At 35.7% G+C, this 21,230-nt stretch overlaps 1 protein-coding gene across 1 annotated transcript; it reads left to right on the top strand.

Moving 5' to 3' along the window:
- The first annotated feature begins 2,684 nt into the window (after nucleotides 1-2,684).
- On the top strand, nucleotides 2,685-14,827 carry LOC110291901 (chitinase-like protein 4). The gene is made up of 9 exons (XM_085835255.1): nucleotides 2,685-2,861; nucleotides 5,233-5,289; nucleotides 5,934-6,099; nucleotides 10,452-10,576; nucleotides 12,377-12,500; nucleotides 12,721-12,906; nucleotides 13,707-13,826; nucleotides 13,909-14,050; nucleotides 14,761-14,827. The coding sequence occupies exons 1-9, from the start codon at nucleotides 2,785-2,787 to the stop codon at nucleotides 14,790-14,792; spliced, it is 1,029 nt and encodes a 342-aa protein (XP_085691381.1). The 5' UTR covers nucleotides 2,685-2,784; the 3' UTR covers nucleotides 14,793-14,827.
- The last annotated feature ends 6,403 nt before the right edge of the window (nucleotides 14,828-21,230 follow it).

Here is a 21,230-nt window from a genome sequence, read left to right as displayed (position 1 = left end):
CTAGCTGTATAACTAGCTGATGATGCCCTAGTTGATCATCAATGGGAGGAGAGGCCTTTGATCCTGTGAAGGTATTATGATCCAGTGTAGGGGAATGCCAGGATTGGGAATGGGAGTGGGTGAGTTGGAAGCAGGGGGAGTGGGGAAAGCATAGGGGATTTTCAGAGGGGAAACAAGGAAAGAGGACAACATTTGAAATGTAAATAAAGAAAATATCAAATAAAATAGTAAATAAATAAGTAAATAAATAAATAAATAAACGTGGACATTAAAAAGATAAAGACAAACACTGGCCATGGGACATTCCTGTGACTGAAAGAAGACAGTAAATTGTTTAACAGTGGCTAAATTTTCCACTGAATCATTTTATTACGTTTGAATAAGAATATTAATAGATAAGAAGCATGAACAATAAAAATAACTTCCTGTATATGAAAAGAATATGCATTTCTGGGAACTGTCAAAATAATTTAAAATGAATTGTTTCCTAGGGTGATAGTTTTCATCCATCTTAGGAGTAGGAGACAGGGCACTTCTGGTTATATGGAACTATAAAATTGTTGGGCAGATATTAAAGTAGATAAGTCAACAGTAGGAAGCTATTGGTTTAATAATTGTCCACACACATATTATGGTAAAAACTTTCTACCATAAAATATGGTATTACCTAGAAAACGTAATAATCAGGGTCTGAAATGATGCAAAAAGCCCACTGGATGAAGAATTCTGTAGCTGTCCTGAAGACATCATAGCCAAGCTCATTGTTGTCACAGGTAAGTTGAAAATCAGAGAGAGAGCCTTTGTCTTGCTGAAATAAATAGTTTTAACTCCACAACATTTTGCTTTCAAATTCTTCATCTATTTTTTGAAATTGTGACACTTTACTCAGGATTTTTTTTTATCTATCATAAGTCCATCTTGTGGGAGAACACTCATGCCTACATTGATGCCACAGGCTTAGCACTAATATCTCATATACATTCAAGTATTCTTTACTGTTTGTCTTTTGTGCAGCCATTCATTAATTTACACCTCTTCCTGTGCCTCCTTATTGAAAATGCAATTATGTGACTTTATTCTAATTGCTGTCCTGGAACCTATTTTAAGAGAAGGGAATCAGTAGATTCTGAGAGAGAATTGTCTACATTTCTTGCCTCTTCTCTATTCAGCATCATTTCACATTTGTCCTTTTTTATTCTTTTTATTTGATGACATAGATCTGTCCTATACAAACACACAGTTATTCCAAGAGTGAGAGTTAGTCACTGTTTTAATAAAGTTGTTGAAAACTCACTATACTCTGTTCATATGTGATTCAGAAATGTTGTACAGTTTCACAAAGTTATTCAAATGACTTGATTCTCAATGTTTAGAAGAATCAGATAAGAGGAGTTTTAATTCATGATGATGATTAAAACCTAAAACTCACCGTGTCTCATAAGTTTTTCCAATAGAAAACAAGATTTGGGTAACTAATGAGACACCATGATTCAAAACACACACACACACACACACACACACAGTACAAGAAAACAAGAAAACAAAAAAAAAATGCCACCAACAGGAATAATTTCCATCCTAAGCTGCGCACTGATAGTCCAAACTGATAACTGGAGTCAGTCATTATGTTTTCTCTGGCAAATGCGGGTGTTCAATGTTTACAAAAATCCAAAAGTTTCCTGGAGATACTGTTAAGTGCTTTAGATGTGGCATCAGCTGGAGAAGGTTTGATTCATTGCAGATCTTAGAACTAAGATTCATACATGTATGAACATTAAGCAGGTGTAGTTGTGAATAATTTCAATCAGAAATTCTTGTAGTTATAGTAGACTTAATGTTGAATAACAATTAGGACATTGAGGGAGGAACATGAAATATTGATAGTGTGGACTAGAGAGTGTAGCAAAGGTTGAAGGCCATGATAATTTTAAGGTCCCCACATTATTGAAATAGTATTTTTTTGTTTTTGCCAAAGTAAATTCTCTTGCAAGAGGGAATGAGCTACAGATAGTAAGATTATCTACAAGGATTACAAATTTTATGTTATGCCAATTGTTATGGTTATATCAATTGATCCAGGGAAAGAAATGTGTTCTCCCTATCTTTCTCTTTCTAGGTCTGGCAATTCTTCTGAATGTACAGCTGGGTGAGTTTTTGATCAAATCTTTCTTCAACATGAATCTTTAATCCTGATTCATTATTTTAATGTGGTTTTCTGATAATCATAATTACTTTATATTTGATATATAGACTCAAATATCAAGAGATAATTGGTTGGTGGAAATATAGTAGATTTTCCTCTAGGGTAGTAGGATAGCATCAAATTTCTCTGCTGTCATTACTAATGAGATGAGTTGGGAGTTTTGAAATTGACAACTTTTGGATTTTACAGATATTGTACTTTTCTTTGGGTTTGGTTTTTTTTTTCATGAGGCACAAAAATGTATCTGAGTTTTGACTATGAATTTGTTACAATTGTAAGCAACCGAGTCATTGGCTGGTTAGAAAGAGATACTCATTTGCACAAATATTTTCAACACTTATCTCTTCCTTACTAGAAAATGTCTGATGCTAAACAAATAAGTTCATAAAGGCAAAATTGTTAGCCAAAGATAAGGCATCAACATCAGGACACTATTCCTCTGATAACTTTCCACAGGATCTACCTACCAGCTGATGTGCTACTATACCAGTTGGGCGAAGGACAGGCCAACAGAAGGGAGTTTCAAACCTGGTAATATTGACCCCTGCCTGTGTACTCACCTGATCTATGCCTTTGCTGGGATGAAGAATAATGAGATCACTTACACAAGTGAGCAAGACTTGCGGGACTATGAAGCATTAAATGGTCTGAAAGACAGGTAAGGACAGAAATATCTGGTCGGTATCAGTTTTCTAATAGTTGCTATATCTCAGTTCTTCTAAACTGTATGTCAGAATCAACAAAATAAATGATGATTCCATTAGTGTATTCTTGAGTTTTAAATTGAGACAGGCTATACCTTCATCTTTTTATTTATTCTATCACTCATGTCCTTGAATCTGCATATACCTCTGAATGTCTCATAACCACATGTTATACGACCCCATATTTTTTATGTAGGGTTCTTCCTATACATAGTTCTTGAAATATTCTTCCTGCTTTATTCTGTTGCTTAACCAACACTATGTTCCTATCTCTCAGTTAGAATCATCATTTTATTTTCACATTCTATGTGTTCAAATATTATAGATACCATTTATGATTCAGACCATATTCTATTTGTCTGTCTTACACCTATTTATTTTAATACCTTGACTACAAGCTTCAAAAATACATTTCCACAGAAACAACACCAATTTTAATACTTTTAATGTTTGAGTAGTACTTCTGGATATATAGGAAACACAGCACATTGTCCTTTCACCTAAGTCTTGATGATTACTCTGACTTAAGTTGTATTTGTGAATAAACCTACAGTAGCTCTTGACACGCTGCCTCCTCTTGAAAACCCTGGGTATGTGTAATTTGGAGATAAACTGAAGAGTGAGTTTTTAGATCATGTGGCAGATCTACCATTCTAAAAGATTTTCATGATGCTTTTAGTGTAACTGTACTTAGTTATATTTACACCAGGACTGTACAAATTTTTACTTCATCCATATACTTGATGATATTGATTTGGTTTTATCTTCCACTGTTATAGCTACCTAGAGAGACATGAAAAGATAGGCCAAAGCAGATTAAATTTAAATTTTCTTTTAATCATGGTGTTAGGTTTGCTAAATTCAACTGTTAAACAAGTGTCTTTCTTTGAGGACATTGTTCCAAGGATTTTCCTTTTCTATAAAATGGTTTATAATCTTGATACTCAATTACTGATTTATGCATTTTATATTAATTCATGATCATATTACATTTTGAAACTCTCTCTAGTCTAAACCTCCTATTTCTATTGACTTTATTTCTTTCCCTAATTTTATTTGTGAGAAAGAAAAACAACAAAGCTATTTTAATCTTTCAATAGTAGCTTGTAAATTTCTAATACATAATAAAAATATTCATGGTCCAAATCAACCACATGGGGGTTTCTCCATGTTCTTTCAATAATTTAGAAGCTTCATATCTTATGTTTACATCCCACTTCACATTCAGGTAATATTTTTCTGTTGTGTGAGCCTGGGTCACAACTTCCTGTTAGAATTACTTCTGTGATCACTATTTTCCCAGGAACCTTTGGCTGTGGGAATTTTGTCACTTAAACGTAGAAAGCCACATGATAAATAGCAAAGATGTATGTGATTGTTTTTATTACCTTCTCTGACTTTGTAAAAGATATCTTAGTGTTGGAAACATCAGTGTTGTGGTTCATCTTTTTTTGTCATTTGTTTGTTTGTTTTTTGAGAAACAACAAAACTGCAATCTTTATAAATTAATTCAGGAATCTAGAAGTGTGGGATATTAGAAGGTAAATATCTCTTCTCCCAAGAATCATAAATGTTTGATATCTATAAAAGTTTTGTTATATTTAACAATAAACTGAAAATTTATTTCCATCAATTGACAGGTTAGGGAGTTTAGTCATACCAACGGTCTACAAGACTCAGATGACATCTTCTTTACATAGTAACATTAATTTTAGGAAAAATCTAAGGTATAATTTCCAACTGCAAATGAGTTCAATACAAGGTCTTATATTCAATAGTGTCCCTGGCATGCCTTTCACCAAAACTATAAGTAGATGCCTGAAAGCAATTCCTATTCCTACCACAGATCACAGAAAATGAATCTCTGAGGAAAGGCAAGGACCCTAGAAGTTTAATGTCTTCTCAAAGTTGCTAATCAATTATTATGGAATTTGATGTGTCAAACAAAGTATTTAAGTGAAGATGTATACTTCCAAGAGGAATAGTTTGTATTTACTGATGAGGATTGAGAAATAATAAAGATCCATATACTTGTCACTTTTGTTACTAGGGAGAATGTGAGTTAATTATGGTTCTAAGTTACTTGAACTGAGAAGTAGTCACTACACTACTTGGTATACACTTCTCAAATTTACTATTATTTAAGTAGCCTGTGCTTAAAGTATGATAATGAAGAACTTTATTAAGAATTACTCAATATTGAAAAACTTCTATAATGTTATGTCAGAAAAATGACTAGTATTAGAAATATTTATAAAAAGCACAGATATCTTAGATAATGGAGGTCAAGTGTTTTGATATTTTGCTTTTTCTGTCCTTTTTGAGGAACACTGAGCTAAAAACTCTCCTGGCCATTGGAGGATGGAAGTTTGGACCTGCCCCGTAAGTTCTATAAACATGGGCTACTAGGCTTTGTAGGGAGGCTAGAGCTGTAAAATCACATGTCGATTATTTCACATTTTGGAAGAAAATTAAAGTAAGTCAATTGAGTATGTAGGTTAATATGTAAATAATTATAATAGAGCCTCAAATAAACAGTTAACATTCTTTCCATGTACATGTATGTCCTTTAAATTTTCACATTTGTCCTAATATTTTGGGATGCATCCTCTGAGAGTATTTTTTTTACTAATAAATGAACAATCATTCACTTACAGTATTTCATGTTCTCCAGAACAGATGGTTGTCATATTTTGCTCTAGACTAACTTTTCAAGAAATAAAACTATGGCCCCTTATTAGAAAGAAATTTTTGTGTATTAGATATGAACTTGGAATGTTTGAAGACAAATATGGGTTAGGATGAACATAAATTTCAAATACCAGGGAAAGTTGTTAGTAGTTAATATGATGCTAGGAAAATAAAGGGTATCATTTAGATAGGTGATGTGAATATAAATGGAGGATGATAGAGAAACAGGGCACCTAGGTGAAGGACAAAGAGTCAAAAATCAACTGTGAACTGTTTTGTGCCCAAGGTATCCTTGTCATAGAAGTCTAACACTAACTTCTTTCAATATGCATAAGGTTCAGTTCCATGGTCTCTACTCCTCAGACCCGTCAGACATTCATTAAGTCCGTTATCAGATTCCTCCGTCAATATAAATTTGATGGCCTCAACCTGGACTGGCAGTACCCTGGGTCTCGAGGAAGCCCTCCTAAGGACAAACATCTCTTCAGTGTTCTGGTGCAGGTCAGTCAATTGGAAAATTCTTTGGTCCTAAAAGGTTTAAATCTCTCCATTTCAAGAACTATGAATTTTACTAAACCAAACAAATATAGGATTGTAGAATCTTAGCACTGTATATGCCCTAACTTATGATTCATTTGTTCAACAAATATGTGAGACATTACTTTCCATGCTGTTTAAGAACAATAGTACATCATCATATGCCCTCTGGGGAGTGAGTCCAGTGTCATGATCTTCATGTTACCAACAAAACCATTAATGTACAGAGAGTGTTTGAGTAACTTCAGGATCACACAGCTAGTAAGTTTCACAATTAATTCTGTTGTTTGCATGCAGAGTTCAATCCTTATAAGCCAGAAGTTAGAGGGTCCCATTTTAAGAAAGGATCAAGGCAGAAGTTTTAGCTTCATAAGTTACATATATGAGGTAATCTGGGCAACAAAGGAAACATCTTGTTAACTGGCATGAAACACCAGAGTGCAAAGAAACTCAACCTTGTGAGTACCTGACGGGGCTTGAAGAAGGGTTAGCAAGCACTTCTGAGTAAGTGAAACTTGCTCTAGGTCTGAGAAGGACTCTGTTGTAATTAGATTAGGTAAGGAGGCATCTCTTGTAATGAGGAGTTAGAGAACTGTGATAAAGTGACTTGGAAAGACATGTGAGTTCAAAAAGGCATCAAGTTCTGATCATATGGGAGTTTTATATTTATTTAAAGATCTGTAATTCTCATGCAACACCTTGGTTTACATTAATGGACTGTACATAATAGTCAAGAAATATGACAAAACTTAGACTTTTGTGACACTAATTAATAATGTATTGGCAATATACTGACCTGACAGGTGCTGATGTGAGACATAATCAGATGAAAGCCAAAGGCTGATGACCTTTCTCTTTAACTCTCTCTTACTGCACTGGGGACCAGAAGCTGATGGCTTCTAGCAAGTTAACTATTTTCTCTTTCTATTCTGGGGGCAAAGAGCTGGTGACTCTGACAGTTTAACTCTCTTGCTATTGTGGGACCAAAACGGTAATGACTTGTGCAATTTTAACCTGCTGTGTTCTCAGGGCAAACAGCTGATGGCTCCTGGCAATTAATTCTATTTGTTTTTCTGGGCCCAAAAGATGATGCCTTCTGGAAATAAAGTTCTGCTGAAAGCACCAGTAGCTTAATGAAAGAAACTTAATTACTTGATCACTTACTCTCTGAGTCATGTGGGCCATTTATGTCCAGGATAGAGATGTGAAGTTTTTTTAAATTAATAATACTAATATTTTATTATGTCAACTGAGTAATAAGTAGTGGTTCATATGTGGACCTCCAGTTAATATTCACTAGGCTGCTGTTTACTGAGACTGACAGGGCCTGGTAAAATCAGGCAGTTGCAGTAACCATCATAATCACACCATGTTAACTCCTAATCCTGAAGCTATTCTAGTGAAGGCTTACATAGCAGCATTGGCTTTAAGAGTTTTCCCTGATCTTAGAGCATAAGCCATTTGTGTCCTGTTCAGGAATTTTTCCCCTGTGCCTATGGTTTCAAAGCTTTCCCATCTTTTCTTCCATTAGATTTAGTGTATCTGGTTTTATGTGGAAATCCTTGATCTACTTGAACATGATCTTTATACAGGGAGATCAGAATGGAACAATTTGCATCCATCTATTTGTTGACTGCCAGTTGAATGAGCACCATTTGTTGAAAATGCTGGCTTTTATCCACTGGATGGTTTTAGCACCTTTGTCAAAGATGAAGTGAGCATAGGTGTGTGGGTTCATTTTTGGGTCTTCAATTCTATTCTATTGATCTAGCTGCCTGTCACTGTACCAAAATCATGCAGTTTATGACTATTGCTATGTATTACAGCTTGTGGGCAGGGATGGTGATTGCCCTCAGTATTTCTTTTTCTTTTGTTTTTTTTTTTTCTTTTTTTCTTTCCCTTCCTATGTTCTTTGGTTTGGAATGCTTTATCTTTTCCTGAGCCAGAGAGAAAGGAAAAGAAAGAAACAAGGTCAGGCACACACAGATACATGCACACTGCATAATGCAAAGAAGGGACTACAAAGACTTTTATTTTTGTTTCAAGCTTTTCATAGATGTTTAGACAAATGTTCCTATGTAAGAAAAAGACTACTTCATAGATAATATGTTACACAAATGGGGAAGTACAGAAGGATATAGATAGTAAATTCAAAGAAGTATTTCATTCTATAATCTCTTTATAAATTCAAAGCAGCACTTTCACATGGCCTGTTGCAGCATAGTTCATAACTTTGCCTCATCCTTAGACCTCATATAGAATAAATATTTTCCTTCATACAAATCTCTTGCAAAAATATTTCTCATCTATGTAAAATTTATGAAAGCTTACTATATCCTTTATTATGCAGCCTTTACTTAACATCCTATCAGGAGGAGCCACATTCTATTTTTAACTTTAACTTTTTTATATTAAGAAGTTGATTAATGTACAATTTTAAGCTTCATGGTTTGAAATGTGATTTCATACCCTGTACTGGAGTTAGCTGTAGGGGTAGGTGACCGCCAATATAAACGAGTAGAAGGTAAAGCAATTTGTGTGGTGATTTCTTGCACACCGTTCATCAGGTAGGAAAACAAAACCAATCAGTGTGAGGAAAAAATGTAACATGGCTCAGCCCACATTTATTGTAACAAGTGCTACACCAGGACTCTAGAGGTGGTCCCAGACCACTTTCCTTTAGTCATATTTAGACACAAAATGATTTTGAAAAAATTACTCAAATAACAATTAGCTCAGTCAAAGTTTATAACAGTTTAACACATGTTTACCCTGATATTATTTACAAGACACATCTGAACAATTTCATGAGAATGAGTATCATGGACTCAGAGAAATGGCCCATGCTTCGGGTGTCTCTGCAGCTCTACTGAGGTAAACATAAAGTGTGTGGCTGTCCCTATTGTCTGGATGACATAAGATAGCATACAAGTCACTTAGGCTGTTGTAAAACCCAAATTATATCACTTATAAGGATGGGATTTATAGCCTAAAAGTGATGCTCAAGGTTTTCCAGGTAAAGGATTTGAGAAAAGGAAATTCTAGCAGATATGGGAAGAGCCTGATTTATTAGAAAACAAAGGATTGCCCGGTTGTACACCTGCATCATTGTTATCAATCCAAGAACACCTATACATCTCTTGTAGAGGGAAGCTGTATGTTAAACTTTCCTGGTTTCTCTGGTGCTTACATGCATGTAAAATGCCTTTATGTATCCTATATGGTCTTAAAAAATTCATTCAATTTCTCATAAAAGGATTTTTAAATAAAAAGCATTGTTTATGTATTAAAATTTTCATTCTGTTCTTCTAGACACTAGGCAACAAATTATTTTCATAATGTGTACTCAATGTATTTTTACCCTGCCTCTAAAAATTTTCAATATTAAGTACTAGTGATTGACATGATATTTTTTAATAACTTTGATAGAAGTAGAATCAGAAAAGTAAACTAAATTAAGCTTCTGACTGACATTTACAATAATGAATGATTTCAATAAACAACACAAAATTTAAACACACATTCTACGATTGATATGCTTATCATCTGAAGTGATCTATGACTTTGTCAAGTAAAATGGTCTCATCATTTAATCCTCTTACCACATGCAACACATGGAGCTATGCTTTCTTTCTTCATTTCATAAAATTTTATTTTAACTTATTTTCCTACCTCTGTGCTCAACCAAATTCATATCTTCTCCCCACATCACTCAAAAAAAGAAATAACTCAATGAACAATACCTACAAAACATATTAGAAGAAAAAAATGAGAAGAAAAATGAATACAAGAAATACACGTATTCTACTTAAAAAGTCTGTCATATCCAAATAATTCTGCTATGAGAAGAACCTGAATTTGAAGATATGATTAGACACACATAGAATCCTGTGGATTATAAAGAGGCACTGAATGGGACCTCTTTCTTAGGTTTTGTCATCTTCTCATTTCAATATTTGATTAGGCAGGATAGAGGTCCTATGAGCTACTTCTACCACAGAGCAATGTCAGCATGTCCATGCACCATTGCAAGAGGATACAGGCTCAGATGGGAGTCACTTCTAGAGTGTGGGATTGAGAATCAGCTTTGAACGGACATTGAAGCCTGTGTTCTAAACATGGATTCCTAAGACAATATTTTTTAAATTTCTATACAGATGAGGTAGCCATATATTAATATGATCTATTTCAATGATTTATTGAGGTATTTACACAATAAAATAAAAAAATTGTAAACGTCCATTGAAATAATTTATAGGACTCATAGTTATCATAAAACTATGAAACAACATGTAAGTACATTGTACTTTTTGTAGGAAATGCGTAAAGCTTTTGAGGAAGAATCCGTGGAGAAAGACATTCCAAGGCTGCTACTCACTTCCACAGGAGCAGGAATCATAGATATAATCAAGTCTGGTTACAAGATCCCTGAGCTGTCTCAGTAAGTGGGAATCCATCTTCAGGACTCCTGTGTGGGTTTAAGCAGAGGTCACTTATTTATTGGTTGCTTCAAGGCACTGTTATGGGTATGCTTTGACTACATAGGAATGAAAATGGTCCTAAGAAAAAATTCTAACTTTATATTTATTTATCTTATATATAATGTGTTTATCTATAGAATCATTTCATACATTAATATAATGCATTTTGATCATATACATTCACTAATAGCTTCCTCTGTAAATCATCCTAATAGCTATAATTATATTCTTCTGAGTTATAGGTTTTTTGGCTTTCAGATTGTTTTCTACTTATTTTTTATTAGATATGTTCTTTATTTACATTTCAAATGTTATTCCATTTCCTAGTTTTCCCTCGAAAATTTCCTTACCCCTCGCCCTGCCCCTACGTCCCAACACACCCACTCCTGCTCTCTGGGCCAGGCATTCCCTTATACTGGGGCATAGAACCTTCACAGGACCAAAGGCTTCTCCTCCCACTGATGACTGACTAGGCTATTCTCTGCTACATATGCAGCTAGAGCCCTGAGTCCCACCATGTGGTTTCTTTGATTGGTAGTTTAGTAACAGGGAGTTCTAGGGTAAATGCTTTCAGTTTTTAATGAAATTAATCTTCCCTTACACAAATTCTAAATCCAATATACACCTGGCTCTTGGCTCATCCATGAGAATACAGGCACCTACCAATGGCCACATTCCTAAGAGAGCTTGAAACTGATTCATTTTGCAGCCATTAATTAATATCTTCTTTATAATATGTTGGGTTTGGGTCTAGAACTCATGACCAAAGTGCTAGAATTTTGTGAGACATGATACCTGCAGGTATTGTGCATAAAACACAAGCTGCTATGACATATTGTTTTCTCATTTTTACTAGATATTATATGTATTTACATTTCAAATGTTATCCCCTTTTCCAGTTTTCCCTCCAGAAACCTCCATCACATCCTCTTGCCACCTGTTTCTATAAGGGAGCTTCCCCTCAAACCAACCTAAACCCTCCTCACTGCCTTGGCATTGCCCTATGCTGGGGAATTTAGCCTTCATAGGACTAAGGACCTCTACTCCTATTGATGCCAGACAATGCTATCCTGTGCTACATACAGGAATGGAGCCAAAGGTCTCCCTATCTGTACTATTTGCTTGGTGGTTTGATTTTGCTATGTCTAAAATTAATGTGCATTGTTCATCAGTATGGTTTTAGCATCAAGTTATGGTGAACATCCTAGAGCTTTTAAAATATGCTGGATTATTTTTGGTGTCTCTGATGACCATACAAAAATAATGTACTAGAAGTGAAACATGCCTGACACTGATGATTTCATTTAATAGCTCATGTCTCTTTGCAGTAGCAGTATTACTGATTCATATTACATGTATTCAATTATGAATATCATATTTTATTTAGATTACCAGCTAGTATATTCACTTAATTATCTTTCTATATCCTTTATTTATTTCCAAGTCATGATCTTTTCCCTAGTCTCCCCCAAGCTCCATGCTTAAGTTTATTAACAATCTACTTCCTAACTGTTTTATTTCAATGATGATCTATTTATACCTTTGCTTGATTTTTGATCTTTGGAGTGGCAGATGGTAACTTTACACATACATGTTTTTCAGCCCACATAGCAGTAGAAAAATGAAATCAGAGAACTAGACAGGAGTCCATAGGGAGAAAAATGATGCATATATTAGGATGTATATTAGGGAAGAATACAAAGATGAACTTGAAGAAACATAACAGAAACATTGAATCTAAGAACTTTCCTTTACTCCAGGTCTCTTGACTATATTCAGGTCATGACATATGATCTCCATGATTCCAGGGATGGCTACACTGGGGAAAATAGTCCCCTCTATAAATCGCCATATGACATTGGAAAGAGTGCTGATCTCAATGTGGTAAGACATTAACAGATTCAAGTGGAATTGAGAAATTAATGCATGAGCCTGTGCCATTTATTGTATCTGAAAAACTATGACTAAGTAATCCATTTTGGAAAACAGATGTTATTTCTTACCTATAAATTCACACAATTGGAGATACAAGAGGGGAAAACTAATCTATATAAACACAGGTTACCAGAGGTTCTAGCAAAAATTTTACTTTCTGTCACTACAGGATTCAATTATTACCTACTGGAAGGACCATGGAGCAGCTTCTGAGAAGCTCATTTTGGGATTTCCAGCATATGGGCATACCTTTACCCTGAGTGACCCTTCTAAGAATGGAATAGGTGCCCCTACTGTTAGTGCTGGACCACCAGGAAAGTACACAAATGAACAAGGACTCCTGGCTTACTTTGAGGTCAGTATATTGGTTTTAGTGTGCTTAGTGATTTACAGACCCATTTCTCTGTTTGAGGATTGGAATCAGCTGAAGTGTATTTTAGTGTAGACAGTATGTACTCTTCCTAAGCAGATACAATATGACAAGTGCTTACATATTTTATAGTATACATTCATGTAATTAATGATGAGAGGTACTTTAGAATATACAAGTGGGTACAACATACCAAACAATAATATTCATAAATATGACTACACGATATCTATTTACTGCTGGGATTGATTCTAAAAATACAGAACAAATATGAGGGCAACATGTGATCATTTTAAAAATAATTCAAGGATTAGTATTCCATTGTGTCCTTACCTAGTTTGATATACTTGACCTCAAATTCAATGTACAGAAGTGTGTATACATAGATGGAATCACAGTATGACTGTATAAGCTAAGAAGATTACTGAGAACCCTCATGATTAATACTTAGAATATCAAATTTTAGGAGGCTGGGATATAAGAATCATCCACTTGAATACTACTACTTAGCTATTAATCAGGACAAAGTTTCAGAAAGTAAAAATGTTGTAATGAGGACTAGTGATGAACCTCAAGTTAGACTACATTCCTAGTCTGGGGAAATATGTAGTTGTGTCCTGTAGAACCAGGAAATTCAGGGAAATATTTTTTAACTCTAAGATAATTAAAGCATTTTTAGAAAATAGAAAAAACTCCACACGAGAATGGAGAAATGATAAATGACTTGAATGTTTTCTCCCTTCTTCGAATTAATATTTAGAAGATTTGAATCTGTTTATTTAAAGATTTGTACATTTCTGAATGAAGGAGCCACTGAGATCTTTGATGCCACCCAGGAAGTACCCTATGCCTATGTGGGTAATGAGTGGATTGGTTATGACAATGTGAGGAGCTTCAATTTGAAGGTAAGCTTAGAACATTGAATGTGCTGAGATAGCAGTCTGATTCCCAGGGAATCAAGTGACTAAATGTCCTCTGTTTCAACAGGCTCAGTGGCTCAAGGACAACAATTTAGGAGGTGCTGTGGTCTGGCCCCTGGACAAGGATGACTTCAGTGGTTCTTTCTGTCACCAGGGACGTTTCCCTCTGACATCTACTTTAAAGAGAGATCTCAATATACACAGTGCAAGTACGAGACACTAGAGTTTTACTCATAGTGTATAATACCCTTCATTCACTCAAAGTCTGCCTGAATACCCCCAATCTAACTCCTGAGTCATCTTGTCCCATTCATTCATGTGCTCTTTTAAAAGTTATATACACCTCGCCCCTCTCTACAAATCCATTAACTGATGTTGCACACTTATTAGGAACCAGGGATACCTTGATGTGAGGCAGGCTTTGCAAGGTCTATTAACTATTCAGGTTATGAGTCTGCAGAAACTATATTCACCCTTACTATCAGATTTTTCTCCTCTTTTAGCCATGTCATTAGAGTGTAAATCTGTCCCTGTGGGACTTTTTTTTCAGAAATACTTTGAAAATACTGGCATGAATGTGTCTGTCCATATTGATTGTATATTCTAGTTTATTCTGAGATTTTAACAAACTCATTTACCCAATGGGTATCAAGGAAGTACTGCTTATGGCAAGAATGGTAAAAGCAATATTTTTAATTGAGAGTCCAGCCTGCCCTGAGGTAGGTTTTTAAGAACTGGAAATTGGTTAACCACTGGGATGATGTTGCAAATTCCCAAAATACTATGTCTGGATTTGTTGTCTGATATAAACTGAAAGACACTGAAGTCAAATGCTTCTCTAGTTCATGTCCCCTAGATTGTGCATTTCTTTCCCACTTGCCTCCAGGGTAACCGCTGTGTCTTGCTCTGTGTGTTTCAGGTTGCAAGGCCCCTTATCGAGGGGAGCTTTAGACAATGATTTCTACTTGAAACTCTCAGAATAAGAGCAAGTTCAACGGTTTTTTCACGATGGATTTTGCATCATGCTTCCATGGAGAATAATAGAACTAAGTCACGATCTTTCCTGAATTGAATCCCAGAGTAGAACTAAGATATATGTCTTGTCTGCTATACCAGCAGGGAAGAAACAAAAAAATTATCTTCATCTGTCAGCTTTGGCTAAGCTCTGAACATTTTTCTTCCTGTAAAACCACCTTCCTTGTTTCTTGCTTTCATAATAAATTCCATGTTCAAAGCATCAACATCTGCAGTGCTTCATGTGAAATTTTGAGGAAATCATGTCTGCTCATAGGGTTATAGTAATAAAATGGCTGTGGGAAGTAGTGATTAAACCAATTTTCTCTGGATTTTCTATTTGACTTCACATTGAGATGGAAATTTTTAATGATTGGTGCAGACTGAGAATGACAACATGAAGAGGATGCGTTCTGGTGCTTTGTCTATAATCCAGAAGTAGCTACAGTAGTCTCAGGATTACAACATACACCCAGGGAAATTTGACATAACTAGTTATGCACTCCAAGTCATTTTTATACAGGTCTTGAGAAAACAGAGTTGTTTGAGCCCTTCTTGAGTTTACAGCTTTTGAAGGCCTCTAAATATTCCTCATGATTTACTGTCTGCATACTGAGATTGATACAGATTCCTCCCAAAACACCAAATTTCTTAGTGTCAGATTTGTTTGCCACAACTTCTAATTTCTTTCTCTTTTGGTTTACTTGGCGTTCACTATCAAATGATTTTCAGTCATTTTGCACACTTTGTTTAAGGAGTAAATATAGACTTTACAATACTTACCTTCTTTGGATGCATTTGACATCTCTCAAACATATTCATTATTGTATTAAAATGTTATTCAAACAGTATCACCAAAATATACTACAACATTTTTATCACAGGACTCAAGGTATCACTAAATTTCAGTCACTTTCAAACTTTTGTATATCAGTCATGGACATACTCATACTGACTTTGATTATTTTCCAAACCTGATATTTGTGTGCACATACATATTTTATCAAGTTGAGAATTTGTATTGACCCTAAAAATAATGTCTGTATAGATCTTTGATATTTTTTAATTCATCAGCCTATTCAGCTTAATTTAAGTTGTATGCAATTACTCCATTTAGTCTTTTTATCCCCCAAATATTACTAATTATTTATTCATTATCTGTTGGTCAGACTGTTACTCTGGACAATTTACAAATTTTTCTTCAACGTAAATTTTAGTTTTTGAATGAATACCTGGAAATAACATTGCTATACCTTGTATTAAAAAAGAGAACTCCACTATCATGAATACAAGAGTAGATAAACTTGACTCAGTTAGAGGTAGAAGAAAAGTCTATTTGTGAGGCTCTAGGCATGTGAGCAGAGAATCCCAGACTTCTTAGGTAGAGCAGTTGATTTTGAATATATTTAAATTATATTTAAGTATTAGCAAGCTATTCATAAATATAATACATATGATAGACATTTCATATTATATATTAACTTTAAAATATGTACTATATTTTAAATATATAATATGAATTCTAAGTTATATATAGAAATAAGCACTAGAATTAAAAAACAACATAATTCATTACATTTTTGACACATTTGACATTTGATCATTCACATTATAGGTTTTATTTTAGAAAAATGTAACTAAGGGATATACCCAGTGAGTGTCATGTCTATCCCTAGTTCCTAACTTCAAAGCCCACTGCCGACATTGACTACATTGAACTATTTGTGTTTTTTTTTTATTTTTTATATTCTTTAATTTAATTATTTTTTTACAGTCCATTCTTCATCACACTCCCTGTTTGCCCACTGACTGCTCCACTTCCCATAACTCCTCCCACCTACCTGCACCCTAGCAAGCCTCCCCAAAGCCTGAATCCTCAAGACTTTCCAGGGTTAGGTGCGTTCTTTTTCATTGAGGACAGAGAAAGCAGCGTCTGCTATTTATGTGTTGGGAGCCTCATCTAAAGTATTGTATGCTGCCTGGTTGATGGCTCAGTGTCTGAGGGGTCTCAGGGTTCCAGTTTAGTTGAGATTGCTGGTCTTCCCATGGGGTTGCCCTCCTCCTCCAGCTTTTCCTGAATTCAACCACAGAAGTCCCCAGCTTCAGTCCATTGGTTGGGTGCTAGTTATCTACAGGAGAGTCTTTCAGCTGCTTGTTGGGCTTCTTGCAAACCAATCATGCTAGGCTCCTATGTACAAGCACACCACAGCATAAGTAAAATTGTCAGGCCATGGGGCCTCTCCTTGAGCTACAACCCAATTTGGGCCTGTCACTGGATCTCCATTCTATTATTTTCTTCTCTAATTTTGTCCCTGCAGTTTTTTCTGTCAGGACCAATTCTGGGAAAGTGCTTATGACAGTGGGATGACAATCCCATCCCTCCAATTGATATCGTGTTCCACCACTAGAGGTGGACATTACAATTTCACTCTCTCCACTGTAGAGCATCAGAGGGCTAATATCCAGATTATATAAAGAACTTAAGAATCTAACCACCGAAAAACCAAAAAACCCAATAAAAAATGGAGTATAGAACTAACCAGACAATTCACGACAAAGTAATCTTGAATGGCTGAGAAGCAGTTGAAAAAAATGTTCAAAGTCCTTAGTGATCAAGGAGATGCAAATCTAAATGATCCTGAGATTCTACCTTACACAATCAGAATGGCTAAGATCAAAACACAGGTGACAGCTCATGTTGGCAAGGATATGATAAAACAACATTCCTCCACTGCTGGTGGGATTGCAAACTGGCACAACCACTCTGGAACTCAATCTGGAGGGTCCTCAGAAAATTGCAAATAGATCTACCTGAAGAACTATTTGTTTTTAATGAGGAATTCAGATTCTTTGCCAGACATTTGGTAGCTTTAAAATGAGAGTGAAGCAGACATTTTGACTTATAATCACAACTGAACATAACATCACTTACAGTGTATTTTAGTGGATGCCACATAAAAGTCTACAGAGGACAAAGGCTGTGGTGTCAAAACTACATGAGAATTTCTATGTCAAACATTTCAGTGGCATCCACTGTAAATCCTTCTGGCAAATACATACACTGTCGTTATAGGAATTACCCAAGCTCTCAATAAAGAATGGTGACAAATTATTCACATATACCCTAAAAACTACCAATCCCTACTAGGTACCTGTCACCATTAATCAATATTTGGTCCACTAGATGGAGTGTTAATCTTATTTGTTTCAAGCTGCTAGAGGACTTTTTATTTCAAGAGCACTCTCAGGCCCACAGTCATACACCACACAGGGGTAGAGGAGCGTGGCACCCGGAGTAGCTGGGTAAGGGGGTATTTAATAGAAGAAACCACAACTCAAGGAGGTAGGTAGAGCATTGTTGAAAAATACCAAAAATACCAGTTAAGAGTCACGAGGAAGTGGAAAGTCAAGACAGTTTTCTAGGAGCTTCTAACAATAGCACCTTTGCATAGTGTGTTACACCAACAGTCAGGTGGGTCAGGGTGACTTTCTTTGAATGAACACTTCCTGAATCCAGGAAGCAGGTGGGTGGAGGAATGTCTCTATCTGCTTTATGATTAGCATGCCTTGTACCATTGAGTCACAAAGGTCACATTCTCAAGCCTGGGCCTAAAGGCCTAGAATTTTGCTTTTTACGTTATACTTTTTCATTCCCCACTTCTACTTGTTAGTAGTTCTAATCTTAGAATTAGACACTATCTTCTCCCTGACATAGTTGATCCTTTAGAGCATGGTACTGTTGTCTCAAAACTAAAAGATGCACTATACTAAGTCTTGCTCTCTAACACACGTGAACCTATAATTAAAGGCAGGAGCAAATTCAAAAGGGGTCCCATAAGGGTAGAAAGTAGGGTGGTCAAGAGTACAATATAACTATGTGTGGTGGCTTTAATCCCAGCACTCAGGAGGCAGAGGCGGGCGGATTTCTGAGTTCGAGGCCAGCCTGGTCTACAAAGTGAGTTCCAGGACAGCCTGTACTACCCAGAGAAACCCTGTCTCAAAAATCAAAAAAAAAAAAAAAAAAAAAAAAAAGGAGTACAAGATAAGGGCCTTTCCACCAAGTCTCAACGTTTTCTGCAGGGTGGTGTGTCTAATGTAGACCAAATCTCTAACTTGGAAGAGATGTGGGGCTTGCAGGTCTGCTTCTCTTCAGCAGTCCTTCTGGAGCTGCATTTATACCAGCTGTCTCACCCACTCAAGTGCCTTGAGCCTAGAGAGCAAAGGCTGGGAAAGCAACATGTCAGCATTATGTACAGAGGCTATTTTTACCGTGGTGGTGGCCCCTATAGAGTGATTCATAGGGGTTCAGTCTAAACTGTCCAGGGGTGTTTCTAACCCTGAAGAGCACAAAGGGTAGGAGAGCTATCGAATTATTAGCACCAGTTTCCACTGTCAATTTGGTAAAGGTCTCCTTAATTGTTCTATTCATCCTTTCTACCTATCCTGAACTTTGGGGCCTGTATGCACAATGTAACTTCTAATCAAAGCCTGCCTGAACAACCCCATTCTAACTCCTGAGTCAACTTTTTCCATTCATTCATGTGCTTTTTTAAAAGTCATAGACAACTTCCCCCTCTCTTCAATTCCCTGAATTCATCTTATACACTTATTGGGAACCAGGGATACCTTGAGGGCAAGGTAGGCTTTTCGAGGTCTATTAACTATTCAGGTTATGAATCTGCAGAAACTATATTCACCCTTACTATCAGATTTTTCTCCATTTTTAGCCATGCCATTACAGTGTAAATCTGTCCCTTTGGGGACTTTTATCAGAAATACTTTGAAAATACTGACATGAATGTGTCTGTCCATATTGAGTGTATTTTCTAGTTTACTCTGAGATTTTTAACAAACTCATTTACCCAATGGGTATCAAGGAAATATTGCTTATGACATAGATGGTAAAAGCAATATTTTTAATTGCTAGTCCAGCCTGCTCTGAGGTAGGTTTTAGAAACCTGGAAATAGGTTAACCCCTGGGATGATGTTAAAAATTCCCTAAATACTATATCGGGATTTATTGTCTGATATATCCCGAAAGACTCTGAAATCAAATGCTTCTCTAGTCCATGCCACCTAGATTGTACATTTCTTCCCCACTTTCCCCCAGGGTCACTCACTGCTGTGTCTTGCTCTGTGTGTTTCAGGTTGCAAGGCCCCTTATCGAGGGGAGCTTTAGACAATGATTTGTCCTTGAAACTTGCTCTTAAGGAAGTTCAACAGTTTTTCCACAGTGGATTCTGCATCACAGTTCCATAGAGAATAATAGAACTAAGTCATGGTCTTGCCTGAATTGAATCCCTGAGTAGTACTAAGATGGATGTCTTGTCTGCTGTACCAGCTGGGAAGAAACAAAAAATGGTCTTCATCTGTCAGCCTGGGCTAAGCTCTGAACATTTTTCTTCCTGTAAAACCACCTTGCTTGTTTCTTGCTTTCATAATAAATTACACATTCAAAGCATCAGCATCTCCAGTGCTTCATGTGAAATTTTGAGGAAATCGTTTCTGCTCAAAGGTTTATAGTAATAAAATTGCTGTGGGAAGTATTGATTAAACCAATTTTCTCTGGATTTTCTATATCACTTCAGGGCTTGAGATGGAAATGTTTAATGATTGGTTCAGACTGAGAATGACAATATGAAGAGGATGGGTTTATGGTGCTTTGTCTATAATCCAGAAGTAGCTACAGTAGTCTCAGGATTACAGCATACACACAGTGAAATTTGACATAACTAGTTATACTCTCCAAGTCATTTTTATACATGTCTTGAGAAAACAGAGTTGTTTGAGCCCATCTTGAGTTTGCAGTTTTGAAGACCTCTAAATATGCCTCATGATTTGCTGTCTGAGTACTGTGGTTGAAACAGGGTCCTCTCAAACCACCAAATTCCTTAGTATCAGATATGTTTGCCACAAGTTCAAACCTCTTTCTCGTTTAGTTTACTTGACATGCAATATCAAATGACATTAAGTCCTTTTGCATAATTTGTTTAAGAAGTGAATATAGACTTTAAAATATTTACCTTCTTTGGATGCAGTTAATATCTGTCAGACATATTTATTATTGTATTAAAATGTTATTCAAACAGTATCACCAAAATATACTACAACTTTTTTTTTTTATCACAGAACTCAAGGTATCACTAAAACTCAGCCAATTTCAAACTTTTGTATATCAGTCATGGACATACTCATTCTTCTTTTTTATTCTGACTTTGATTATTTTTTTTAAAAAAAACTGATATTTGTGTGCACATACATATTTTATCAAGTTGAGAATTTGTATTGACCCTAAAGATAATGTCTTTACAAATCTTTGATATTTTATCATTCATCAGCATATTCAGTTTAATGTAAATTGCATGCAATTAACTC

Source organism: Mus caroli, unplaced genomic scaffold, assembly GCF_978045245.1.
Source record: "Mus caroli unplaced genomic scaffold, Mus_caroli_1 scaffold_3, whole genome shotgun sequence".
NCBI classification, from domain to species: domain Eukaryota; kingdom Metazoa; phylum Chordata; class Mammalia; order Rodentia; family Muridae; genus Mus; species Mus caroli.
The sequence above is the reverse complement of the archived record's forward strand: the minus strand, read 5'-3'. Positions and strand labels throughout refer to the sequence as shown.

Bases quoted from the DNA above. Each gene is read 5' to 3' on its own strand.
- LOC110291901 (XM_085835255.1), top strand. From the start codon at position 2,785: ATGAAGAATAATGAGATCACTTACACAAGTGAGCAAGACTTGCGGGAC. The intron at 2,862-5,232 runs GTAAGGACAGAA...GTCCTTTTTGAG, and splicing joins TTAAATGGTCTGAAAGACAG to GAACACTGAGCTAAAAACTC. The intron at 13,827-13,908 runs GTAAGCTTAGAA...CTGTTTCAACAG, and splicing joins TGAGGAGCTTCAATTTGAAG to GCTCAGTGGCTCAAGGACAA.